Source organism: Stigmatopora nigra, chromosome 6 (assembly GCF_051989575.1).
Source record: "Stigmatopora nigra isolate UIUO_SnigA chromosome 6, RoL_Snig_1.1, whole genome shotgun sequence".
NCBI lineage: Eukaryota > Metazoa > Chordata > Actinopteri > Syngnathiformes > Syngnathidae > Stigmatopora > Stigmatopora nigra.
Genome location: NC_135513.1, coordinates 13,004,394 through 13,031,792, shown reverse-complemented (window position 1 = coordinate 13,031,792; position 27,399 = coordinate 13,004,394). Strand labels below are relative to the sequence as shown.

Below are 27,399 nucleotides of genomic sequence, written 5' to 3'. Positions count from 1 at the left end.
ATGTCCTGTAAATCCTATAAAATTAATAATTATTTGTTGATTGATGGACTCACAGCAGTTGCAAATTCTCGTATCAGCAAGTTGAGACGTTCCGTCATCTCCAAAATCAGTTTCATGATGTTCTCCTCTGACATGGTTAGCTGGTTTTTGGCGGCGCAATGCATGATTTGTGCTACATTTTCCACCATGTCAGTCAACTAAAAGACAAAACAAAAGGTTTGCAAATAGAAATCAGATGGATTTTAAATAGGAAGAAGTCAAAATACCCCGCATGGGTTTCCATCAAGAGTGACGCTGCAAATATCCTGGATTTCGTAATTTCCATGGTCCATGTTGTGATCCAATTGGCTGCAAGAAATTCACTCAATTAATTGAATGGACGTCATTATAGTAGAGAGATGTTATAGGGACGTACAAGATGTGGTAGAATACTAGCATGAGGGTGTCACTCATAAGGTATTCCTCATCGTGGGAGAACCTCCGCAGAACGGGCAAGACCACACGTTTGTACCAGGCGTTCATCTCATCTGAATTTGGAGAATCTAGGGCGGCGAGGGGTGCCGTGTTTGTGTAGTGACTTGCTATTTCCGCCAGAGTCCAGTTGAGCGCCATCTGTATCAGCATGTTGCTGCTTATAGCCGAAACGTCATTCTAGAAAAAGATATTTGGGATATTTGTCAATGTATTTTTGGACAGACTGAAGTCAAGTAAACCCTTCATAAGGCCAGATTGGATTTGATAGTGTTTACCCATATTTTTTTACTTCTGAACTCTTTTCAACTATAAATGTACAGTATTTTCTCGCATATTAGCCGCCTCTACGTATAAGCCATACCCTTAAAATTGCCTTAAAATCTTTGAATTTTACAATTTCTCTCGTATAAGCCTCCCCCGATTCACAACTTCACCTCCATATTCATGGTTTTAATAGGGAGTACAAATGTGATACTTTGAAGGGTAAATCTTCAGAAAAATAATGGCAGGAATGTTTGTACCTGTTTGGTAAGACTGACAAAGTTATGAATCAAACTGCCAATGGGTTTGGCAACCATTGTCAATCCTTGGATTGCCTGGAAGTGGATTAGAGAACAAGGGTATTCAGAAAAAATATTTCATCCTTGTGTAGAGTTCCCAGACAGTGGATTGGTACCTCTCTTAAGCTGATGTGGGGATAGGCAGGTAAATTCGGGTTGTATGGCGGTTTGTCTATTCCAGGCTCGGTCCAGTTGTGGTTGGATCCAGAAGGATAGGTGTCCATCATCAAACTGTGGAAGACCAGGGAGATGGAGTCGTTGGTCAAACCCTCCACTTCTGGTCTCAAAAGTAGTTCTGCTTTCTGCTCTGGTGAGAGCAAGTGAAGAACTTCCAACTGGTTTGAGAAAAACACCAGACAGACAGAACCTATTGGTGGAGTCCTTAACTTTTTGGGCTGTGTCTTAGACGTTAAAGAAAGGATTCAAACATGTCAATTAGGTTTTAATAGCTGAGGCAGAGTCGGACTTACGCCACTGAAAACCATGTTGAGCGCCGGGAAGTCGTATATTCGAGCCATGACACTGAAGGCACCAAAATTCTTCATCAACCATTCTTCACTGCTTTCGTTTCGATGTACGCAACCTGCATATGTTATATAATCAAAATTCATATGTTCAGTAGTGGGACAAATGGGTAAAATTAGTTTTGGCAAACTAAGCCACGCCCATTAAAGCTCTATTTCTGCATACTTACCATTTATTCCCTTTCTTGATAGGAAGGGATACATGAAGAATGAGTAGATCCATTTCTGCCTGGCAGGAATCATCTCGGAGAAATAATGGCTGAACTCCTTCACCCTGTCGGAAGTGAGGAAAGTGTTTAGAAGATGGCGCCGACTTAATCCGAGGATGGTGGACCTACATGGTTTGGTAGGTGGCACAACTAAGGTTTTTAGTGCTGAGGCAGGCCAGAACGTGTCTGTTGATGGACTTTAAAAGTGGTCTCATTTTGATTTCCATCCACATTTCTACCAAGGCTTCATTCTGGAAAGGATCTGCTTGGGGGTTCATGAATAGGGCGCCCTCTAGGATGATTTGGGCGCCACTTGCACTGGATCGCTGTCACAATGGAATGAATATTAATGAAGGTTAGTTGAAAAATATGGAGTTGAAGGAATTATATGTGGTGGGTACTTTGATAATGTTTTATGAATGTGAAATATTATCTGGAAAGATATGTTAGGCAAATATATTTTACTGTGATTAGATTGATTTTTTTCTAAACAAAACAACAAGTGATGAATATATGCATGTGTTGAACTGTTATCTATTGTCATATATATGTTATATACAGTCATTTATATATTTTCATTTATATTTTTCAAAAATGTTGCATTACAAAAGTTACTATTGTTTTTAAGGTATTTTTCCTTAAAAAGAAAAGTATTCCTATTTATCTTATTGTTTTATTCATTTATTATTTAACTGTATTACATATTTCATTTTAATCAGAATTATTGATTTCAGTTTAAAAAAGTAAAAAAAACATTCAGATTTCTGTTATGCTTTGGCTATAATTAAAAAAATATAGAACATCAAAATAGCTATTATTATAATTATTAATACTTAGGTAAATATGTTTTTTATAATAATAATTATCTTAGTCAGTTTTCTTTCAAATGTAATCGAGTCTAACGTCCATTGTATAAGAAAAAAATGTGTTTGTTGCTTCTAAAAAATTCTCCTTGTCAGTTTTGAGTGGTACACAAAGAATAGATAGGAATTTATCAGATGGAAATCGGCAACACGACATTCCGTAAATTATTCCGTCGTGGGGCTAAACCTACCATAAAGCTGTACAAGTCCACTGCGGCTTCCAGCATTGATTTCAGGTTTCGCATGTGCTCTTTTCCCGTATCTGAAGCGGGCAGACCGGCACATTGGAGGAAGCATGACACTTGTTCCTTCAGAGGAAAAAATATATATAAATAGAAAATCATTTTAACGTGCCACATTTTTTATCCTAACTGTAAATTCCGTGAAAGGGTTATCAAACAAATTCTTTCTGATGAGTCACTTTTGTTTTTTTTACTCACTCGGCCGGTTGAGTTGCAGCTTGCGTCTTTTCTGTGTCGGTCATGCGAAATAATGGAAAAATATCATGGTCATGATAAGAGGATTACAAAAGGTCAAGAAAAAATAACTGACTTTTTAGTTTGGGGAACTTACATTTGTTGACTTGATGATCCTGTTGAGTGGACAAAAATAATAGTGTACATTTGAGTAAATTTTTGTGTCATTTTCCCGTTCCCAAGAACAACCACGACATTTTTTTATCCTAAATTCTCACCAAACTAGTTTGACTTCATATTAAAAAAAACAAAGGAATTCCCGTTAATCAATTGGAATTTCCCTAAAAATCAATAGTAACTGATCCAAAATCATCTAAATTGAACCCTTATATGACCAAAAATCGCCTGAAATTAATAGGCTGAGTCAAAGAATTACCTTAATATCAATAGCAAATATTCCTTAATTGCCCAAAAATTAGGAATTGGTCTTTAAAATTATAGAAAGTGACCCAGAGTTGCACCAAATTGAATAGGAACCCACACTAAATCAACAAAAAGTGACCGGAATTGTCATATAATCAACTGAACGTGACCTGGAAATGCCCCAAAATATACAATTCTGGTAAAGAATAGATTTATATATATTTTCCCCATTTTTATTAGTAAAAGTCTATTTTTTAAGGCAGTAGGTTGCTTACCAAAACAAGCAGACAGGAGGTAAAGCAGCAAGAAAATGGAACCTGGTGGCATGATGATGCAGGTCTCATGAGGTGGAGTCGCTAGGTAGAAAAACCGAGAAATTGTGTCAAAGGAAAAATTCAAGACAGATAAACATCACAATGTTTAGCTTTTTGGGGAAAAAACATGGGGATTTACACCAATAAAAGCCTTATATGTTTTTAAAGTTGTTTTACATTTTTTGGGATCCGATTCATCCAAAAATTGCATAGTCTTATCCAAAAGTGTACTTTTTGACCTAAATTTGACAAAACATCCTCTTTTACTTCCAGTGGGCTAAAAAGGAGCCAAAAATGACCCAGAATTGACCGAGGAAATCTCTCAAAATGTGAAGGATGTGATCCAAAATCAACTGGAATTGACCTGAAGCTATTCTAAATCAACAAGTAAGTGACCTAACTTAAAAATAATCAATTATTTTATCATGTCTTAATGTTGAGTTCCATCTTGTTATGCCAAATTTGGCCCGTGGGCCGCCACTTTGACACCAGTGCCCAAGTGAGTTAATTATTTTAACACAATCACTCCAACAATTTCCAATCCATTTTAAGCGGTCAAAAAATGTATTGTACGTCAATGACAGCCATGATTTAAATAACCAAGTCAGCTTGAAATGCCCTAAAATGAATAGAAAGTGACTAAAAAAAAACCTTTACAAGACTATTTTTCCAAAAATGGCATTTTCTAATTTGATAATCACAGACAGTCGTTAGCTGCAATGTGATCAGCAGATAAAAATCAGGGAGCGGCCATCAGATTACTTTTCAGGAACACCCATGACCTTCATCGTCATTACATCACAATTTCTTTGGCGCATTGTCTGCCCCGCGAGAAGAATGCTGAAATTCAACACGCTTTAACATAGAAACACAAAGGCCAGAACATAATGCTTAATTTAGTGGAAAAAAAAAAAAAAAAAACAATACCGTACTTGGGGCGAAACGTGTTCTCATTTCAAATGATTGTTTCTAAAGAATGAATTAACCACAATGAGATTAATCATGATTAATCGCATTGTCAACATATCCTAGTTTAAAAATCATTTTAAAAGTAGAAAGCAAACTCTTGTTTTTAATTGATTTTAGTCAGTTAGCAATTCATTTTTTAATCGTTATAATAGTATGAGGATTTAAAAAAAAAAAGGTTTGCCTAAGATCATAATTTGTTGTTTTTGTTGGAAGAAATCATGATTCAAAAAGTCATTGTATTCAACAAAATAAAGTATAAAGTAGCTAAAGTTAAATCATGTGACTTAAAAGCGGTCTAAAAAAGGAAGAAGGAAACAAGTCAGTTTAAATCATGGATGATTAACCTGGAAGTAATTTTGGCATGGGTGAGTTTAACTAAAGTGGAAAATAGAGGAAGGAATAGTTTTGTTTACTTGTTATATACACTTTTGGAAAGATGAGCTTTTGCTTTTAGGAGGGAGAAAAAATATATCTTGTAACTATTATTAGTTGGCTTATTTTCAAATTGTTTAGATAGGAACAATCTCAGGTGACAAAACACCTTGTCATACACTAATTAGCTATTCCACTTTTGCATTGAAGAGAGCCTAAAGCGTCAATTGTAACATTTGTTGACGTTAGATAAACATTTGCGGCTTGCTGAAATTCCTTTAAATCAATTTGTAGGAAACACATAATTTATTTGATCAAATAGATGGCGTAAAACTATAGAGGGTGATTTAAAAAGTAATTATTATTTATGGACTTGGAATTTATTCAACTATAATTTTTCAACCAAATATAGAGTTTTGTTAGCGTTAACCAAAAGTTAGTTAGGAATTAATAGTTATTTAAAATGCAATTTTGTTTAAAATTGGAAACTTGTAAAATTACTTAATATTATTTCACAAGTTCACAAATTTTAAACTAAATTATTTTTTTAAATTTAGTTTTAATTCCTATATCCTCATAATTATTTAGATATAAGAGTATATATTTAATATTTTTAAATAGTTTAAATAATTTGCCATGTTTTTTTACCCAAATATTTAAAAAAAAATACTTTTAAAACTAAAATTGTAAGTACTAAAGGATGTATCAGTGCCATTGATGATCATACAACTTGTAAATAAAAGGCATTGATCATTTTCTGCCGACCCTCCGTGTCAAAATGCTTTGGACGTCTATTGCTGTCAATTCCAGTGACTCAAAAAAACACCAAAAAATCATTTTTTATCATATACATAATAATGTTTTGTAATTTCTGACAGAGTATTCCGTAACTGCCACGCTGTTGCCAACAATACATAAAATATTAGTCATACTTTCTCATCCACACCAAAAAGTAAAAGCAAAATATGGATAATGATAATATCAATAATGTCAAAATAGAAATTTAAAATAAATTATTGCCTTACCTAATCACGTTAATCCTTTAGCGAAATGGTATTGACACCTGAGAAACAGGTGTACCAGTGAGTTTGAGGGATAATCACACCCAAGGTGTTGCTTCCAAAATACAAAAAGGGGTGGAGTTAGTGGGAGGGGCTTAGATTTGTTGGGGATGGTTGCTTTCAGCCACTCACCTGTAATTCTTCCCTGTGGGTGAGGGAATTTATTATGGGTAATACCTGCACACGTGTTGGGGAAAGTGGTGTACTGATATCCGTGGAAAATATATCGGGCAATTTGTCATTTTTTTCTGAATTTTTGGCTGCCAATGACATGTTTATTACAGCCTAGATATGTTTTGAAACTTCATAAAGAAAAACAGGAAGGAGTTTGTAAAGTACAGTATGCCGTTTCAAAGGTGTTCCATTGTCCGTCACGTAAACATGCGTGTAGGCCAACAAATGTGGTCAAACTGGTTTGCATATGAGACTTCAAACAAATGTAACTTTGGTAAGATTGTAATGAGGTGAATGAAACAAGGTAATATGAACAGGATTGATTCATTCTTGTGTGTGACAGCTTTGTGTATTGTATTTTGATAATTGCTTTTCATTCATTTTGAAACCATTTTCTTATGAATGGTACAGGAAAAGATATGTGAAATTACATTTGTTTAAAGAAGGAAGTACATTCATTCAATGATGACTTATTGAAAGTAGTTATGTAAATTGTATTAAGGAAAAAGGAAGTTAAAAAGAAGTACAAGTACAAGTATTCTGGTTTGGACATGTAGTTCTTAATATCTCAACATAGTAATAGACCCATTTTTTTATCCTCATAGTTTAAGACCACCCCCAAAAAATCAATAAATTAGGGGAATGTGTTCCATTATGAAATCATTGGATGAAAACATAGTTTGTCCGTTAGGTGGCAGTAATATAACATAAACAATCCAACATGTATACCAAAGAAGATAATCAGCCAATCGGGACTCCCTATCCCAACATATCACATATGAGAGTAGATGTTAAAAGGTGAAGTAGGCAGCAAAACTAACTGGTGGCCATTTTGCATTGGTGGATGCATTGGGTTGGCTACTTTTGTCCACCAAAGAAATATAATTTTAGAATTTATTTTATTAAATGCACCCCTAACTTTCATAAAAATAATACCTTTCCAAAACTGCAATCCAGAGCAATTCAAAGTGCACGCCCCTTTTAAGTAATATTTAGCCAAACCCACTGAGGCAATATGGCCGAAAAATAACAACGCTCGTATCCGTTGGCTCACGTCTTGCATCGGAAATCTCGTTTCCAACATGTTATATTCAATGGGTGCAATCAGCTGTCAAATTTTCTATCTGCAATAATTTACTTCAAGAAAACGTCGCGTTCCGTGCATTTTTAATAGTCTCTGCAGCCGGAACAATTCATCTGAAAAAGGTTATGATCTGCAAAGTTTGGTGAAGCGGTCAAATTATGTCACGGTCGTGGCTCAGAAGCTGTCACCCGAATCGTGCATTTCTTCTCAGTGGGTTTCTTTGCCCGCTTTTTGCCTCAAAAGCTCAGTTTCAACGCCAGATTGTCTTGGCGTTTAGCAGACGATGTGCCACTACAACTGGAAGTGAGGTCCGAGTCAGGTTCGCCCCAAGCCCGACAGGTACCTCCCCCCTCTCGCTTAAGAATACATCAGTAGTAGTAGTACTGTGCATTGTACTACTAATACTTGTATGAAAGTGCAGGGGCTATTAAAATGACTTTCTATTATTATTGGGTGACGTTTATGGTGATATGATTTAACTTTTGTTGTTGTTGAAAGCATCTTTGTAACCATTTGTTTTAAAGCAGTCCTCTAAGCACAAAATGCAGGCGCAGCTAAATAGTTTCTCCAAAAAAAAATCCATAACTTAAACCTAATAGTTAACAGTTATTTGCCAATATTTGTCTATTATTGTTGTTTAATTGTTGCATCACAAAGACAGAAGTGTTCAATAATAAGCTTCACTTGTTTTGTCAACAATAACCACAATGTTGTGGATACATTTTAAAGTAGTTTAATCTAATGCCAGCCTCTCCTATTGGAATGCATTAGATGTCTATTACCGTCAATGGCAACCAATGATTAAACCCAAGTTTTCACAGGTTTCTTGCACCTTGGGGGCCTCCGTACTGCCCTATACAACTACATCTTTGCCAAAAAACATGGCGGCTCCTTCATTCTGCGCTTGGAAGACACAGATCAAAGCAGGCTAGTGCCAGGGGCTGCTGAAGCCATTGAGGACATGCTGGAATGGGCAGGTAGGAGAAAATGGTCACTTTCTCACCTGGGAAAAATCTTCTAAAGTTGATGTTGTCCCTCAGGTATACCCCCGAATGAGAGTCCAGGCCGATCCGGACCATTCGGGCCGTACTCTCAGTCAAAAAGATTGGACCTTTACAACCAGACGGCCTCGAGGCTTGTGGAAAGCGGCCATGCGTATCACTGTTTCTGCACCCCACAAAGGCTGGAGCTGCTGAAAAAAGAAGCTCAGAGAACAGGACAGACTCCAAGGTTTGCAAAGACATTCTGACTCATGCAGGCGAGAAAAATGGTGGTTGGTATTTGTCTTTCTCTGTTCACAGGTACGACAATCGGTGTCGACATCTTCGGGAGGAGCAGGTTCAGGAGAAGATGGCGCAGGGAGTTCCTAATGTGATCAGGTTCCGTCTTCAAGAGGGAGCAGAACCCTTTGAGGATCTTATCTTTGGATGGAATCGGCATGAGGTGGCTCAGGTAGTGACATACATATACATGTATACACATATACATACATACACGCAAAATATACACTTATACACATAGACACATTGACACACAGACACATACACATACACGCATATATACACATATACTCATATACATACACGCATATATACACATATACATACATGCATATATACACATATACACATATACATACACACATATATACACATAGACACATATACACATACATACACGCATATATACACATATACATACATGCATATATACACATATACATACATGCATATATACACATATACATACACACATATATACACATAGACACATATACACATACATACACGCATATATACACATATACTCATATACTCATACATACACGCATATATACACATATACATATATACATACACACAAATATATACACAGACACATATACACATATACACATAGACACATATACACATATACACAGACACATATACACATAGACACATATACACATAGACACGTATACACATAGACACATATACACATAGACACATAGACACATACACGAATATATACACTGATGAACATGTATACATACGGTAGGTCTTAACAAATAAATCCAAAGCAATGTTACCATTACTGATGAATTGCTGAAAACCTATGACCATTTTAATGAAGTTTTTTTTTTTTTATCAATATGAATTGATCTTTGGAAATTATTCATTATCACTGTCTTTACAACAGTTCCTCATTAGCATGTCCTTCTCACCAGGTGGAAGGTGACCCAGTGGTTATAAAAGCAGACGGTTTCCCCACTTACCACCTTGCCAACATAGTAGACGACCACTACATGAAGATCAGTCACGTCCTCCGTGGCTCCGAGTGGCTGATCTCCACCTCCAAGCATCTCCTGATGTACCGCGCCCTGGAATGGCGGCCTCCCGTCTTCGGACACTTACCGCTGCTGACCAATAAAGACGGAAGCAAGCTATCCAAGAGGCAGGGACACATTTTCATCCAAAGGTTCCAGGAAGATGGCGTCCTTCCAGAGGCTCTGCTGGACATCACTACCAACTGCGGTTCGGGATTCGGCAGTGAGTGGTAAATTATTTGTAATGGGTGCTCTGACTTTTGTTTTAAATATCGTATGGTTAAAAAAAATACAAAATATATATATTTTTTACTTTTCCCGGTAGCCAATCGAGTGGGGAGGACTTTAAATGAGCTGATTTCTGAGTTTAACCCCTCGAAGATCACAACGCACTCTGCTTTGCTCGACCTTGAAAAACTTCCAGAATTCAACAAGTGAGTTTCTACTGCTTTCCATTTTATTTTGTAGCGTTATTTTTTATACTATTTGTTTCACCTGCTTTTGTCCTTCCTCATCATATACCATGATGAGTTGATTTTGAATGACTCAGCAGATTTACCTTACATATCTTAGTATCCAATGAGTGAGCAATGTCAAAACGATCACACCTATTTTAACTCTAAACCAGAATTCACCTGCAGCATCGAATCCAAGATGAGCAACAATGCGCTTCCCTTGTAAAGGATTTACAGGGACAAATCCGTCAGGCCTTCTCTGGCGAGATCCAAGATGAAGATGTCCTCCAAGAGGATTACATCAGGCGGGTTCTACACTTACGGAAGGTAAACCGTTTGTCCTTCTCATGCAATCTTGCTTGCATCAGCTACCAGGAAGTTACCAGTAATCATACTAACTGCAAAAAGAAAAAGTCGGCAGTCCTATTGAAACTATTCTCTTCCTGTCTAAAGGGTCACATATCCTATCTCCGGGAACTCGTGAGTCCCGCTTATTCCTACCTATGGGTCCGTCCTTCCTTCTCCAGTCAACAGGTGGCAGTGCTGTCCACTGAGGCCAAGCAAGTCGCCACGCTAACCATCAAGTACGATTTTTTTCCTTTTTTTTAAAACATTTTTTTATCATTTCAACTGTTTTATGCCGGATAACAACCTTTGTACCAGATTTTTTTCCAAGTACGTTTTTTTTGGTCAAACTGAATTAATTTTACCCATTTTGGCTCTAATCTGGATCATCTCGGTCACTGGTAGCAAACAAAAAAAATATCGTCAACTGCTAATATTGTCATGCTTAGTCACTTCCACCCTTTTCACTATAAAAATATAGCGTGTCTGCAAGCAATGTACCCAGACAGTGAAGCTGTTAGCGTCATACAGCGACATCTACAGGATCTTGAATTTAATGCATACACAAGGCGCACCAAATGATTGGGCGCACTGTCCACTCTGGAGAAAATTTGTAAACTTTTAAGTGCACTATGTAGGTTTTTTTTATCACATAATAAGGAAAATTTGCATTCATTGTCATTAATAAGGGTAGGAATTGACAGGTATGCAAATATCCCGTCAAAACTCTGCAGATTAGCAGAAGAACGCGGCGAGGCGGGAGCCGTGGGTCAAATCAGTCAAGATTTGAAGATGCTAGCCAAGAAAATCAAAAGTACCAAATATCCAGATGTGATGAAACTGATCCGGTTGACTCTCAGTGGATTGCAGGTAAAAGACAGCAGTTTGATGCCATGGAGTCTTTGGTACTGTTTCGTTTCTTTCACTCTTCCTTGGTTTATTCACTTTGTAGCAAGGACCCAGCGTTGCAGAGATGATGGTGGCCTTGGGGCCTGCCGAGACTGTGCATCGACTCAAGAAACTTCTGCATGAGACCAACTAGATGACCACAAATTCCTTTGTTCTGAAAGAGGCATTTATTACTGTTGCTGACTGTTAAACAGGCAAAATCGTCACACTCTTAAAATCATAATTGTTTTTGTTCATGATGCTGGCTATCTAGTAAGATTGAACAGATTATGCAATTCTACCAATTTGAGTAATATCGTGTAGTAAATATTGTGTAGTCAACAAATTGTCTTTTGTATTTCCTGAAAAATCTGAAATGAGTGATTATATTAAGAGGATCATACAAAATGAACTTCTGATATAAGTAAAAAAAAAACATAATTGCATTCGCAACTGTGGGCAACTTGTCTATTGTATTTAAATTAAAAATCCTCATTGTATTTTTAAAAAATGTATTCCCACAACACTGTAGGTCCTACAAAGTAAGAACAAATAGGCTTAAGGACAGTTTTTTCCCACATCCAACAGGACTCTAAACTTGCGGTAGCACGACACACCATCCCTTCTGTGTAAAAACTTTAGGGTGAGGTTATATGAAAAGACGTTGGGTGGTGATCTGCCTCCTACTGGCTGACTGAAGGTAAGTGAAAGACTGTGTGAGGTAAGTAATCCACTCAAGGGGGTGATGTGATGTATCCATTATGACAGATTGCCTAATTATGAATCTGAAATTATCACTTATTTGGGTTTTTTGCCAAGAAAACACACCTTATGGAGAAGTACTACCAATTTTGTCATATGCAGTTTCTGGGTATGATGATAATTAGGTTTTTGTCAAGTCAAATGATGATGATGACAAAGCATATGTCCAATTATCCAATTATTATTATTAGTATTACCTAAGGGGCGCTCAATTAACTTTGCATGGATATTTTTGGGATGAAAGTGGAGCCCCCGGATAAAACCCACACAACCAAACCCCAGACAAAAAAAGGTCCAAAACCATCAAGGTTTGAATGCTTGAACCTAATGATGTTTTTCCTAAGAGAAATTGTACTATTATTCTGTATTACTCCATGCATTTTCAGAACTAATTATTTCCTGAGTGTGCATATTTGTGTTGCATGTACACACAGTGTGACTAGTGAATCTGGCGTGAGTGTCAGTCACATGTCGCTGCAGGACACGACTTTGACATCTTTGCCTTCCCTCAAATGACACTTTGGTCGAGTCCTCTTCGACAACTTGCAACGCTAAAACTTGCAGAAAAGTCGCCATGGCGAATGCTGACAGTCATCCAACTTTGCAGTCCTGCTTAAGTGAGTATATTGTGTTTTTTTTTAACTGTTTGGGGTACTTTTGTTGCTTGTTTTTTTTGTTTTGTTTTCGGGTTGAGTTTAATAAAGATCGCTTGGTATTTGAATAGTGGCGTTGATGAAGAAAAGAGTAGTTTTAATCATGATGGTGACTGAAAACATAGTCAATTTATGGCATTTATTCAATGTAACGTATGGGAAATATTAGTGGAAACTTTTGCAACAGGAAGTTGGTTATTTTACGCTCACGCGACATTTCTGATTTGATATTCTTCTAGATGTCATATTTAACTTAAACTTTAAACACTATTATATAAAATATGGCTATTAGTTGCAGTACAGATAGGTGAACGATGCAATTGTGTATAATGTCATGTAAAACCTGCAAACTTTGGTTTGATTAACTGCCTTCATCATCCAAGTACTTAATAATTGTTTATTTAATTCTAACTTTGTATATTAAAGCCTTAACAAGTTGATCTTTTTCCATGAATGATGTTGTTTCCTATTTCACAAGAACTTTGACAGAAATAGTGGAGTTAAAGTGTCAAACATTTTCTACAATAAGTGAAGTATTAATCGAAACAGAATGGCAAGGAAGCAGTTTACTGTCTTGTATTTTAATTTGGGTATCTGTTCGTTGTATTTTTATGTCTGATAGGCTATTATTATTGTGTTTTACTTGAAATATATTATTTTTTTCAGACCTGGCAACTGACCCAAACAACCAAGAAGACAGGTGGGATTACATCCAGGATTTTTTTCAATTGGTTAACAAAGAAACTCATGGGTGAGCATCAAATTTTATTAAAATTATACAATTTTTGCATGTTTTTGTGTGTTTTTTAATGAACTCAGGTTTACAGTTGATGTTGCCTCACATCCATGTTGTCATATTGCTCAGTTTACAACATCTCATCACTTCTTGAAAGTTATTTTTTTAAACCAAATCCTTTTTTACTTTATTTATAAAACAGTTAATCCATTTTTGCTATTTTTTACTGATTTGTCAGTTATCAAAATATTTTTTCCATTTAAAAAACATAAATGAAAAGGCATTAAAGTCACTTTTTTAGTTTTTTCTGGTTGATTTTTTTCTCCTACCATAAATACTTTATGTTTTGCTGCATTTTAAAGTATTTTTCTTTTTGTTGATTTAAGTCCACAGCAAGCTCTCAGTCTTCTTGCTCATAAAATCCAGTCCCCCCAAGAAAAAGTGGCTCTTCAAGCTCTCACTGTAAGTATAATCCCAAAAAAAAAAACAGTGCAGTCTTTATTTTACTTTAACGACAATTACTTTCCATTAGACCCTGACATTGGTTCTCTCCACACAATTGTAACCAAATTAGAAAAAAAAACAAATTAAAACCTTCCTGCATCTACTTTAGAGTACATTTTATTCCCAATCTACTTAAATTGGAAAATTTAAATAGCAATTATTGCCTCCTGTTGGACTCTAAAGGAATAAATTCACTTTATTTTGTGTTCACATTTCAATTGACTTTACTTCGAGAAATCTCATTTCATGGTACTCTGAATTCTTATACACATCCACAAACTGTCCTCATATTCTCCGTAAAGGATGAAAATGGAGCAGGAAACATTATTTGGATAATACGTACGACTAACTTTTATCACATGTCAGCCATCCATAAACTAGGTTGTTATTTCTTGGTCAATCGCAGGGTCTTCTGACCTCTCATGTGACAAGCTGAGACATGTTTACTATGTTATTATTAGCCGCTAGGATGCCATGTTGGCTCGGTTAACGCTCTGTTTGGTTCTAGGTTCTTGAGGCGTGTATGAACAACTGCGGAAAGAGATTTTATGGCGAGGCGGCCAAGTTTCGGTTCCTTAATGAGCTCATCAAAGTCTTGACGCCAAAGGTAAAATCATTGAATTGATTGACAGATTGACAAATTGATGGATTCAAATGGATGGACAAAAGATACCAAAAATACTACAATATTCTTGTTTTCTACATTGATTCAGTTTAAAGCCCTGAATTCACAAATAACTTTTTTAAAGTGACTAGTTCTACCTAGTGTTAATATTGAGAAGTGCAAAAGAATGTAGGCTGAATTTAAGATGTGGTGAATGTTCATTTATTGTGGTCTAATAATAATAATAATCATCGGATATAGGTTTTGTCATCATCATTGACTCGACAAAAACCTAATTGTCATCATATTTAGTATTTGTGTATGACAAAATTGGTAGTCCTTCACCATAAGGTGCATTTTCCCGGCAAAAGACTCAAATAAGTCATAATTTCAGACTCATAATTTGGCATACCTCACCCTGAAGTTATTACACAGAAGGGATTGTGTGTCGTGCTACCGCAAGTTTAGAGTCCTGATGGATGTGGGGAAAAACTGTCTTTAAGCCTATTTGTCCATAATTTAAATATATATATTAATATATATATACAATAATCCTTAAATACTGGGCAGTTAACAGCCCTGGATTAGATGCATATTGCCATGACTGAAACTACATTATTTACTGTGTTTTTGTTGAGTTTCAACCCAACTCAGTAACCATCCTCTATGCAGTACTTTGGTTCGTGGACTACCCAGACAGTTAAAGACAGACTGACTCAGATTCTTTATGGTTGGACACTTTGGCTCAAAGAGGAAACCAAAATTCAAGAAGCCTACTCCATGCTCAAAAAACAAGGTAGAGCACCATCTAGTCTACAAATTTGTTTGAAATCCTTCACACTGTGTGACCTCTACTTGCTCTAGGAATCATTGTGAAGGACCCCAAAGTTCCAGACCCCATCATAATGGCGCCTCCACCACAAAGAACCACAAACTCCGTTTTTGACCAAGAAGACAAGGCAACGGTGTGGATTTTAATTCACTTTTGTGGTTTCCATTTAAAATCCTTTAACCCCCCCTCTACAGCTCTTTGCCAGGTTGTTAAAAAGTAGACGTCCTGAAGACCTTGAGACCGCCAACAGACTCATTAAAAGCACATTAAAAGAGGTGATGAACAATGCCATTAAACACACACAACAGCAAGATCATCTGAATCCTTTAAAAAATATATATACATATATATTAAGATGTTTTTCCTTTGTTTTAGGAGCAAGACAAGGCAGAAAAAGCATCAAAACGTGAATCCACTTTGAAAGAAGTAGAAAGCAGCACCAAGCAGATGACAAAGATGTTGGATGAGCATACTGGTGTACTTTTACAACCCAGTGAGAAATTAAAGGTAGTATTTTCCACTTAATGTACAGACTTAGTTAGTATAATACAGGACATATACAAGGGTAATGGACAAAGTGGATGTAGTGGATGGGTCACCATTGAAATGCTAAGGGTCAACTGGTAATGGGTTGGTAAAGATGTGAAGAAAATGACCTAAGTAGGTGATTTCTGCCTTTCAGGAGCTTTATAAGAACTGCGAGCGTCTGAGGCCGAGACTTTTCCGGCTAGCTAGCGACACGGTGGACGACGACGCGGCCCTGACGCGAATCCTGGCGGCTAACGACGATCTTACGTTGGCTGTGAATGCCTACAAGGAGCGTACGGGGAGGAATCCGAGTGAAGAAGGCGGCATGGGAAACGAGAAGGGTGAGTACGGGGGATTTGGAAAGGAGGATTGATGATTTGTTGTGAAGGTTAGACAAGTGTGGGATTGCTTTAGTGCCCAAGAGTTCCAGAGAGATCAAGAGCTACCAACTTATTGACCTCTCCGCCCTGGACTCGCCTCAGATGGATAGGAAAAGCAATTCCGCGTCATCCCCAGTTTCGTCCTCACCCGTTTTTTTTGCCTTCTCGGAGAGAGGCGAGCATCCATCAGGTAGGAAGGACTGCATTAGATATAATATTTACATATATTTTTTTTATAAATGGATTAAAAGAACTGGATTAAAAGCCCTGAATATTCAGTTTTTTTATAAATTTAAAACAATGTTTATTTTAGCTTTTTTAAATATATTTTTAGATTATAGAAAATTATTTTTGAACTAAAAACACAGCAAAAATTGATTAAAAAATGACAATTATTGATTTAAAAGGGGGAAAATCAGGAAATATGATATACATCTATATCATTTTAATTTGATCCTAAAACATAAAGTCAGCACTCATGATTTACTTTCCCGGACCGCACAAAATGATGCGGCGGGCCAGATTTGGCCCCCGGGCCGCCACTTTGACACCTGTGCATTACGCTCTGGCTAAGACTAACAAACAATGCCAAAGTATAGTCAGGTCTGTTCTTTTCAATTGAGGAAAACATCCCTTTTTTTGCTTTATTCTTGATCCCAGAAGAACTTCGGTCTCCAAAATCGTATTCTGACGAGCTAATCCAGGTAATTTTTTAAAATATTTAAACATATCATTTGCATTTTTACTTGACACTACCCACTCCCACAGCTCAACATCGCTTTCGATGGAACAAATAAAGAGAACGGCCCTCCCTCTTCTTCTTCACTAAACGGAATCAACATATGGTGACCACGCGAAAATCAAGCTAAACATAACAATTTCAACCACATGTTGTTTTTTTTTGTATATGAACAAAATTTCATCACCTGTTATTTTTTTTTGGTCACAATTGCTAGTTAAAATGTTACTTGCTTTTTATGCATTCACAATTTCATTTTCTTCACTTTTTTTAATCCACATGGCTCCATTTTAGCAATTAAATATTGCATTTGAAGCCCAATTTGACTCCTTTAATACTTCATTCTCAATAAAAGAAGAAAATAATTCTTCAACATGATGAATCATATTTATTATATGACATCAGAAGATTAAAATACATGTTTTTTATATACACTTATGTAACAGAGGGGTGATAAAGTGCCCAAAACTTATTTTTTCCATTTTTTTCCATATTTATTTTAATTTTTTTTTACAAACACAAAAAAAAAATGCGGAAGACCCAAAATTCAGTGCTTGGTGGACATCCTTGGAGTAAGTATAACGAACTATCGTTAAACTTTCCTGTAAATCATGATTTATGACACAGATTTTTCTTCTCCACAGTAACAGTACTGCCACACTTCACAAGTGAAAATAAGACAAACGTCACTTTCTTCACTTTTGTTGTTGTTTTAAGCACAAACAAAGTTTTTTTTGGGCAACGAGATCTTCGTGGTGGACGACACAGAAGACGATGTCAAGTATAATCGGTGATTTGGGAAGAACAGGCACAAACTTATTGGCGTGACCCTCTCCCAAGGTCCAGGAGAAAAGCTTTTTCCACTGTCTTCTCCTCTGGCCGAGCTTGTACCCACAAGTCCACCACCACTCCACCGCCGATGACCTCTCAGCTCGAACGGAGGGCGGGTTTTTGAACATCAGGCTGGATCTGGCAACCACCTCAATGCATGGTATATATCCCTAACTCTCCTCCTCTTCCTGGTTTTCTTCAACTTCTCCATCCTCAGGATTTTCTTCCTCTTCCACTTCATTTTCCGTGACTTCTTCTTCTTTTTCGTGTTCCTGCTGCTCCTCTTCCACCTCATTTTCCGTGACATCTTCTTCCACGATTTCCTGCTGCTCCTCTTCCACCTCATTTTCCATTACGTCTTCTTTGACATGTTCTGGATCCTCTTCTATGCCTTCTTGCTCTTCTCCATTCTCCTCGAAGTTTGCTTCTACTGCATCTTCCTCCTCGCCATTTCCTTCATCTCCATCATCCTCTTCCAACTGTCCATCTCCCACCTCCACGTTTTCCTCTGCTTCCTCCAAAGTGCCATCTTCATCCACTTTTTCTTCATCTTCATCTCTATTCTCCTCCTCCTCCTGCTTCTCCTCATCCTCATCACCAAGTCCATTCTCCTCCCTATTGTGGTTCTTCTCATCCTCACTTTCTTCATGACAGTCTTCACTCTGATCGCCCATTCCGTCCCCACTTCTGTGGTTGTTGTGTTCCAGGTCCTCCAACGTGATTTCAAACTGGAAGCGGTCGTGCAGCAAGTGCCTATCCGGAGGTGGTGACGGAGACTGAGGCATGGTAGTCACGTACCACTCGCGGTTCTCCTCCAAAGTGTCCAGAAGCTCCTGGGCGTCGGGGTGCACCAGGTCAGCCCATGTCTCCCAAAGTGGGTGAACGATGTAGTCAATGAAGCCCACCTGAAGAGTAGAGACATATGCTAGTATTGACTCATTAGGTGCCATTGGCGATTACAGTAATCCCTCGAATAGTGCGGTTAATTTACACCAGACATGGCCGCGATAATCGAAAAATCACAAAGTAGGTTAACTGCTATCATAACCATCTTTTTCAGTGCTGAGTCCTGATAGTTCCGGTTATGAGTTTCAACATGTATTTTCACATTTTTATGAACTAAAAAAAATAAAAATAAAAAAACTAATAGGAAAATAAATGCCCACTGCATGGCAAAAATTATGCTTACAAAATACCTTAATTTAGTCTCTGGATATGAAAGAAATTCAAGTTATAAAATTCAAAATCTTCTAAAAATCAAATATTCCCTGAAACGTAAATAGACATCCTGAATTTTATTAAGTAAACTAAGTTTTTTTATTTATTTTTAATTCATCATTTCAAGTTGTGTTTACCTGTACATGTTGGCCTGTTTTGTTAGTTGCTATTGCTAAACGCACCTGACTTTTCTCCACAGATGCAGTATGTTTGTCACACATGGCGCTGATCTCCATCCCACGCTCCCTCTCCTTATCACCCTGCCGAAAGAACTCCTCCATGATTCTCTCCGTCCATTGTCTGTACAACGGTAAGGGCTTGGTGGGGTTGCTCAGGTCGGCACAGTGCACCATATTTCTCAGGACCTAAAAAAAAAAAACAGTCAATTATGCTAGCATCTCTTTGGCAAAAATAGGAATTTTCACACACAAATGCTTGGAGAACATCCATCGACAAGAAATATGATATAATATAAGACATGCATGTTTATAACCTTAAAAAAAAGATAGTCCCCAAACCCCAAAAGCCTAGGATTGGATAACTTTAGTCATCCCGTATTTGGGAAATTTCATTGTGGCAGTAGCAAAAGGATAATTAGACAGAACAACAAAGTAAAAGCACAAAGTACAAAGCAAATCAAAGTAAATGGGATCATTAAGAATCATCAAATCAAATCATTAAGATCCAAAAGCAGCAAAAAACACAAAATGAACAAGATTGGACGAAGCTATCGCCATCTTGGTTGCAGTAGCTAAATTGGATATAGACTCAAAAAGACCTTGTAAAGTTGGACAAAGTTGACACCCACCTGAATACGCTCATTGTAGTGATCCAATAGCAGGACCCCAGAACTGGTCACCTTCTTGGTCTCCACCATGGTCTTCAGGTCCGCCAACAGGGTCATGTGTTTGGACATATCTGTAGCCAGAACCTAAAACAGAAAAAACCCAAACCCAATTTTACATTTTCTTAAATAACCCCAATACACATGATTTCATTTTCACAACAAGGCGCTTACAATATCAATGACCAGCTTGCGTAGGCTCTGCCTCTGCCGCTTAGTGAGATTCTGGAAGATATCGCAGTTGTCCTGGTGTAAGAGCTTGAATCCCACTGCCAGGTGGTGGTTCTCCAGAACTGACTCATCGTTGTACATCAGGGCCAGTTCCGAGTCTGAAAACACAGCGACCACAGTTACTTGAAAAGCTTGATCACGTTTTAAACTCTTGTTTTCGCTTCTGTACTTTCTTGGTTTCTCGTAGTTTCCCCTTCTGCACTTTAATTAGTAGGAACGGCGCCCCCGTTTCTAGCGGCGTTCAAAAGTCACGGATTCGGTGCGCACTACTATTATTGCTCTTATCACGCACTATCATTATCGTCATTCTGCCCACTCGCAATGCTCTCATTATCTTAGAGTTGAATCTCCAACCTGGAAAAGTCACTTTTTAAAAGAGTCTTAATTGCAAGACAGGTCAATTTAATCATGAGGTTTTCTTGTTAGGGACTTACTGGTGTTGATGAGGAACTGATTGGAAACTCCAGGGTGGTCCACGTCGTGGATGGCGGCGGCGAAGAGTGCGGCGAGGATCTCCAGGTCGGTGAAGACAGCCTTTGGGAGAAATGCAAGGGAGAAATGTTTATTATTTTTTCTTTTTAGGTGACTTTTTTTTGTCCTAGGGCGACAAACTCACGTCTAGGGCTGGCGTGGAGAGGAGAACGTGAGTGGACTGGGTGACGTCGGCAGCATGGAGGCTGTTATGGTACGCTACGTTGCCGTGGTAATGGTCCTCGAGGGTCATCACGTAAGTGACGAATGTGTCGACGGGAATGCGGAAGGTTTTCAGAAGCTCTCGTTCCTGGGAAAGGAGAAAAGTACAGTAATCCTAAGCTTGACCTGCCATTTAATTTACCCAGGTATAGTAAACGGCAACTCAGCTTTTTTGGCAAGATTTGTATGGTGTTCATGGCGGCATAATTGTAGATACTACTTAAGTTCATTAAGATTCCAAGTCAGACTTTATTCAGCAGTAAGTAGTTTTAACCAGAGCAGTAAGTATATTTTTAGTCTGCAAGACGTTGATGCACCCCGTCGAGGCATAAAGATTGCGTTTGTGCGCCGTTTAATCTACCCCTGCCATTTAATATACCCCTGCAGTTTAATATACTCCGGTATATTAAATGGCAGAGTATATTAAACAGCAAAATATGGTACTGTCAACATGACTACTAAAGGAAATACCTGAAAGATGGTATACATGATACAGCTTAGAGGTCTGTTATTGGAGAATTCAGCAACTTGGAATATGTTGAAGCTCCACTTGTCCAAATCTTCCAACTCCTATTTCGACACACACACCAAAAATCCAAATTTGAAACACCATCTGTCATCAAGCGAATGTACTTTTTGATCCAAACCTTTGCGAGCTCGTCCTCTTGGTCGGTGTTGACCCCAAAACGAGGCATGGAGGTACTGGATAGGCTGGAACTATGCGACAGTTTTCGTACACCGCTGATTTGACTCATGGGTTTGTCTTTTAAAGTCGGGGATGGGATTTCCACTTCGTCTTGCTTATCTACAAACACACCATGTTTAATTCCTTATATTTGGTTGTACTGCACAATATGATGACAAAGACCATGTCCTCACCCAGGAATGTGCTAGAGATGTACTCCGACACCTGGTTCCCCGAACGGCTCATCTCGGACAAATGGGACAACTCTCTGTTCAGCATCCTCTTGAACTGTGGTCACATGGCGTGGACGGTAAGCTCAATACTAAAAACATACGACAAATATTCTCTCCCTTACCTTGTTGGACGCCATTTCGCTGACAGAACGGTGTGTCTGGATGGTTTCCAGTTGGTCCAAACACCAATCTAGTTCTTCTAGTGTGTCCAAGGCCAGTTGCTGGTACTGCTGGTCCGACAATGTGGCCCTGGGACTGAGGCTAACTCCGCCCAGCGGAGATCTCCTGAAGTCACAGTGCAAGGTAAGCAAGGAATTGTTTTCTTCTCGATTATATCGCTTTGTTGTAGCAAAAAAAAAACGATTACACTGACTTGACTGTCGGAGTGGAGACGTTCGCGAGGATGGTGAAATTGCTTCGGACTGATCGCAGACTGGCTAGAACCTATGAGGAAATTATATGAATCAGACAAATACCATTGACGGGTATATTTGAATTTTTTTTAAAGTTTTATAAAGGGGAAAATCAGGAAATGTAATGTACATCTATTATTATCATTTGAATTTGATTTTAAAATAGAAACTCATGATTTACTTTCTCGGGCCATACAAACTGATGCGGTGGGCCAGATTTGGCCCTAGGGCCGGCAGTTTGACACCTGTGGTCTAATGGTAGCAAACTTTAAAATTCACAGCATAGACTAAAATAGTCTGAACTCCAAATTTAACAAAAAAAAACTAAATTTAACTTTGAATACTATAATGATTTAATCCAACATTTTATTTTAATGGTGTTGCTAGCACACTTTTTGTCCTAACAGTCAATTTTAACTAATTTTAGCTAATTTTATGGAAAGAAAAAATACATCTATTTTGTTGTGAACAGCTGCTGTTGAATTTGTATGTTTGTCTATTTACCATTTTGAATATTGTTAAATCGCTGCAGTGGAAGACATAATTTAATCTTCCCAATGTTACTGAAGTGTGGCTATTGGTGGAAATAATGTGAAAAAATTGCAATGAGATTCCACTCACTTGAGCAAAAGGCGTAACGATGAAGTCCTCCCCCGTATGTCTGAAAGAGGTCAAATATATTCCAATGTGTTAGATAGGTTTACGCAAAAATTTCAGAATGAACCATATGCAAATTTTTATGCATGGAATTTTGCCCTCTCTAACAGTAGACTTCATTAATTCAAGCACTTTGGTTGTAAAGTATAATGTACAAAATTCAAGTTCAGTTGACTCATATAAATAGATTTTTAATTATTTCTTCTTCCGCTGGCCAACTCACACCCTCCTACTCAGTTTTAGCACCATTTGAGTCATATTTCAGGAAAACAAAAGTCTTGTTGTGAGCAAAATCTCAGCTTTTTTTGGAGTTGTGTATGTAAGTAGATTGTGGAAGGAATTCTCACCCTTCACTCGCCAACGAAGAGTTGCGTGAGACGGTCTTGGGCGACATGTCGTAATCGGAATCCGAGCGGTAGAGGAAGGACTCCCTTCTCTGGCTTTGGGGGAAGGATGTATTGAGCGTGAGTCCGGGACTTTGCGAGCCTAGCGGGGTGTGAGCGGGGGAGACGCCATTTTCCCCGTCGTAACTGTAAAGTGTTCACAGGTGTTTAGAGACGGGGGGGGGGGGGGGGGGGGGGGGGGGGAGAACACGAAATGTTGCCCGGCGTGCTGACCTGTCGGCGTCAGCTTGCGTGATGGAGATACGTGGCGGGATGCGGAGGGGCAGCGTCGTGGGACGCGACATGTTGCCGAGGATTTCTGGCGAGCGAGTGCGGTCGCGAGGGCGAAGCCAGCAGGGAACCTGGAACATTAATGTTTATTCATGTAATTATTGGGATGGATAGCCAACTGGACGTTTCATCGACGGACAATCGGTCCCCGGACGTTTTGTCGAACAGACGTTTGGTCAAACGGACAATTGGTCAAACGGACAATTGGTCCCCGGACATTTCGTCGAGCGGACGTTTGGTCGCCGGATTTTCTCGCTCTCAAAATTATAATCATCAGAGAGAGAGAGAGAACTGTCCGTCGACCAAACGTCCATTCGACGAAACGTCCGGGGACCAAGTGTCCGTTTGACCAAACGTTTGTTCGACGAAACGTCCGGGGACCAAGTGTCTGTTTGACCAAACGTCTGTTCAACGAAACGTCCGGGGACCAAGTGTCCGTCGACCAAACGTCCGTCTTCCACTATACTTGAGTTATATTCAATTCCTACTCCTAGTCAGACCACCTCGTGCTACACATTGACTACCTGTAAACTAGACGAGAGTCTCCTACTCCTCCCCCTGCGTAGCTCCGCCCCCAGCGTAGCCCCAGACGTGTAGGACCGGCTGTAGCGCGGCGACTCTGCCTTTTCTCCGCCGCCGACTGTTTTGGGAGTGTCCCCGCCCTGACAACGACAGACAGGGGGAAGAGCTTCACAATTTCGGGTACACACAATGCTCAATAACACATGAGCACATGGCTGCATCACATAAAACACATAAAACACATAAAAAAACGCATGGTTGTGTACTTTTGTGCACGTGTAAAGATAGAGTATAGATATACGGACATACTGTATCCGTGTGTGCGCATGTGAACGAGAGGAGGCCAATCTGCACTGCAGCATCGTAGCAACAAAACACTTGGGAGTGGGGGGGGGGGTGCTAGCAGTTGCTAGGCAACCGTTGCCGTGTTGCTCCCATGCTGCGCTTCATGTTATCGTTTCGGAGTAGATGTGGAAGGATGCTCACACACGCATATTGTGTATAAATATGTCGAGTCACTTACAGAGAGTGGGATCAATAAAAGCTTGTTTAAATAATGCATGCTGTGCTCTATGTCCTTTTTTTTTATCCAGGATGAGAACACATCCAAGCGAGAGTCTAAGTGGATTCCTGCACTCAGACCTCCGCGACGTGCGCAAACGGGAAGGTCAGAATGCGTGAAAGTCAACGGCTACGTATTTTTGCGCCAGACATTTAGAACACGCCGGAGTGATTCGCTAACATTGACGGGGTTAGATTTGAGGTCAGTTTGAATCCGGGTGTTGAAGGGTTAAATGTACAAGGGTCGAGACTACCACTAAAATTACCACTTAAAGTGGATGAGAGGAGACGCCTTGATTAGCAGCAAATTGAAAAAAATAATTATTTAGGTAACTTGAATTGTTGACATATACTTTTTTTGGTGTCCTCCAACCAAAAATGATTTAATATCTGAAATGACTGTTATGCCTCACCTCTTCTCCTGTTACTGACAGCACACTGCGGCTCTTCTTCATCCTGATTGGCTCGTTCTGGGCCCCAGGTCGGAGCGTTCCGGAACCCAGGCAACAAAGCAGGTGGAGAGCCAGGACCGGACAGGTAACGGGGTCACTTTGAGGTTAAACCTGGTTCCAAAAGGGGCTACCGGGATTGGGGAAGGGTCCTGTTTTTATTTTTTATTTTATAGGCGTCAGTCACACTGGGTCGCCGTCTGCGTCCATTGCCTCCGTCGGCAAAATTCGACCACGACACCCCCTCCGTCCTTTTTCCTCCCCCTCCCACCGTTTGTTTATTTTAAATTGCTGGTTTGTACAACAGTCTTCGGAATTCACTCCATATCAGAATAAGCTGATTTTCTGCACGGTGCCACTTTGTTGGCCAAGCCGGGCAACGGCACGGGGTCATGGTTAGAATCCATGATGGCGCCGCTGGAAGACTTTAGGAAGAAACATATCCTCCAATGCGCTAATCCCACAGGGAGTCTTCTTTGCATAGTTCCGATTTGGAGACTGGTGGAGAAATGGGGAAGTGGTGTGGTCCACGATCACTTTTGGGGTCGTCGAACATCACTGTGGTTGTCGGGGACATCTGGCAAGGTCGCAAGTTGGCTCTTTTCTTCTTCTTCCTGTGAGGGAATGACAAATGTTCAAGGTCAGTTTTGGCAGATAGTTTTCAACAATTCTTCCGTTGAACCGGACATGCTGTAAGACACAGGTGTCGAAGTGGCGGCTCGGGGGCTAAATCTGGCCCGTCGCATCATTTTGTGTGGCCCGGGAAAGTAAATCATGAGTTTCTGTTTTAAGATCAAATTTAAATGAAGAGTATAGATGTATATTAAATTTCTTGATTTTCTCCCTTTTAAATCAATAATTGTAATTTTTTTTGTATTTTTAGTTTAAAAATCATTTTGTAAAATCTAAAAATATCTAAAAAGGTAAAATCAACATTGTTTTTTATCTATAAAAAACTTAATATTCAGAGCTTCTAATCCAGTTACTTTAATTCATTTGTGCAGAAACACAAGATAATATAAGCTTGTTAGATGTTAATAACAAAGAATACATTTTATGTGCAAGTGTAAAACTACATATTTTTTTCCAACCCAAGACAAGCACACATTAAAAAAAAAAATCAAGAAATACAATTTAACATCGCAATGTAATATAAAAGTTTGTTTCCAAGTTCTACTTATCTTTGTCACATTGACATATCAAAACACTTTTGGTTGTATATGTACATTGTCCTCTTTTATTTCATAGCCCTAAAACTCAAAGTAAATACATTTTCTACATAGCTAAGGACAAAATCATAGTCTCAATTTAAACTTTTACTTCTTTCACTCACACTTTTTCATTTACCAACACATATTTTGATAATTGCCTTTATTTCTCTCATAACCTAACATCCCAACTTCTCTATTTATTCCCCCAGCTCCCAAGTTAAAGCAAAGACCCCCTCAAAACACTCACCAACCCCAATTCAAACCCTCCCATCTCCACCCGCCACGGGTTCCTCAACACCCGCCACAAACGAAAAGGAAATCCCAAGAGAACGTCTCGTCCATCGGGCCACGCGAATAAACACCCTGTCATTGCAGTGGCCTTGCGGGAGCGCGACGCCTAATCAACCGTCCCCCCTTTATACCCCACTTCCACCAACCCACCCTTCCATTACATAAGAATCATCCCTCATCGAACCATGACCCATTTCCCATCTACAATTTTTTTTCCTGGCAAGATGAGCGCACACATGATCTCCACGCACCGAGAGGTGAGGAAGAGGATAAAGAAGAGGGAGGGAAGGAGGGAGGGAGGTGACACAGTGACATACATGGGGCGTGAAGATGTGGCTGCTAACGAAAGACACGTCAAGCTGCAGCATTTTATCCAGGGGGGGAAATAACGAGACGAGCGCTCACCTCGATGGCGTCCAGATGATGAAGGCGGGACACTTGTCGTCCTCCCGCTGGCTGGCCGCCTGCCTGCAGACGAGCCGTGCGGGTGTCAGCGACGCTCTGCGTCTTCATGAATACCCGCTTCCCACCAATCTCCTCTCTTCTTCCTCCAGTAGACGCTGGCCCCCCCACCACCCTCTGACGGAGAAGCCCATTGGATCCCCACCTCCCTCACAGGCACTCTCTCCGTCGACAATTCTCCTCCTCGGTATCCTCGGAAGTAGACGTAATATGGTATAAGATGTTCAAATTCGAAGATAATGATAAC

At 39.1% G+C, this 27,399-nt stretch overlaps 4 protein-coding genes across 5 annotated transcripts; 2 read left to right on the top strand and 2 right to left on the bottom strand.

The window, feature by feature from the left end:
- Positions 1–14: 14 nt before the first annotated feature.
- On the bottom strand, positions 15–6,213 carry LOC144198739 (uncharacterized). Its single transcript, XM_077719915.1, has 13 exons — positions 6,150–6,213; positions 3,745–3,825; positions 3,204–3,222; positions 3,071–3,101; positions 2,822–2,938; positions 1,897–2,093; positions 1,729–1,832; positions 1,505–1,617; positions 1,151–1,369; positions 996–1,070; positions 416–651; positions 267–348; positions 15–197 (listed from the first exon to the last, which is right to left on the bottom strand). The coding sequence occupies exons 2-13, from the start codon at positions 3,794–3,796 to the stop codon at positions 30–32; spliced, it is 1,413 nt and encodes a 470-aa protein (XP_077576041.1). The 5' UTR covers positions 3,797–3,825; positions 6,150–6,213; the 3' UTR covers positions 15–29.
- ears2 (glutamyl-tRNA synthetase 2, mitochondrial) lies at positions 5,012–11,785 on the top strand. 2 transcript variants are annotated; one of them, XM_077719913.1, is made up of 10 exons: positions 5,012–5,117; positions 8,265–8,420; positions 8,484–8,673; positions 8,745–8,895; positions 9,653–9,974; positions 10,077–10,185; positions 10,380–10,533; positions 10,660–10,790; positions 11,286–11,421; positions 11,504–11,785. In XM_077719913.1, exons 1-10 carry the CDS (start codon positions 5,114–5,116, stop codon positions 11,591–11,593), a joined length of 1,443 nt encoding a protein of 480 aa, XP_077576039.1. In that variant the 5' UTR covers positions 5,012–5,113; the 3' UTR covers positions 11,594–11,785. The 2 variants fall into 2 exon arrangements, with proteins under 2 accessions (XP_077576039.1, XP_077576038.1); XM_077719912.1 differs by lacking the exon at positions 5,012–5,117 and adding an exon at positions 7,429–7,782.
- Positions 11,786–12,467: 682 nt separating this feature from the next.
- LOC144197894 (ADP-ribosylation factor-binding protein GGA1-like) lies at positions 12,468–17,498 on the top strand. The gene is made up of 12 exons (XM_077718593.1): positions 12,468–12,818; positions 13,521–13,605; positions 13,977–14,052; positions 14,603–14,701; positions 15,371–15,494; positions 15,563–15,663; positions 15,725–15,805; positions 15,906–16,037; positions 16,213–16,399; positions 16,473–16,628; positions 17,099–17,142; positions 17,207–17,498. The coding sequence occupies exons 1-12, from the start codon at positions 12,776–12,778 to the stop codon at positions 17,285–17,287; spliced, it is 1,209 nt and encodes a 402-aa protein (XP_077574719.1). The 5' UTR covers positions 12,468–12,775; the 3' UTR covers positions 17,288–17,498.
- Positions 17,499–17,542: 44 nt separating this feature from the next.
- LOC144197901 (3',5'-cyclic-AMP phosphodiesterase 4C-like) lies at positions 17,543–27,253 on the bottom strand. The gene is made up of 17 exons (XM_077718600.1): positions 27,096–27,253; positions 25,153–25,802; positions 24,181–24,318; positions 23,600–23,727; positions 23,330–23,512; positions 22,947–22,986; positions 22,286–22,356; positions 22,035–22,197; positions 21,874–21,967; positions 21,642–21,799; positions 21,466–21,564; positions 20,918–21,082; positions 20,736–20,835; positions 20,245–20,399; positions 20,035–20,157; positions 19,409–19,591; positions 17,543–18,913 (listed from the first exon to the last, which is right to left on the bottom strand). The coding sequence occupies exons 2-17, from the start codon at positions 25,192–25,194 to the stop codon at positions 18,179–18,181; spliced, it is 2,577 nt and encodes an 858-aa protein (XP_077574726.1). The 5' UTR covers positions 25,195–25,802; positions 27,096–27,253; the 3' UTR covers positions 17,543–18,178.
- Between the last annotated feature and the right edge of the window lie 146 nt (positions 27,254–27,399).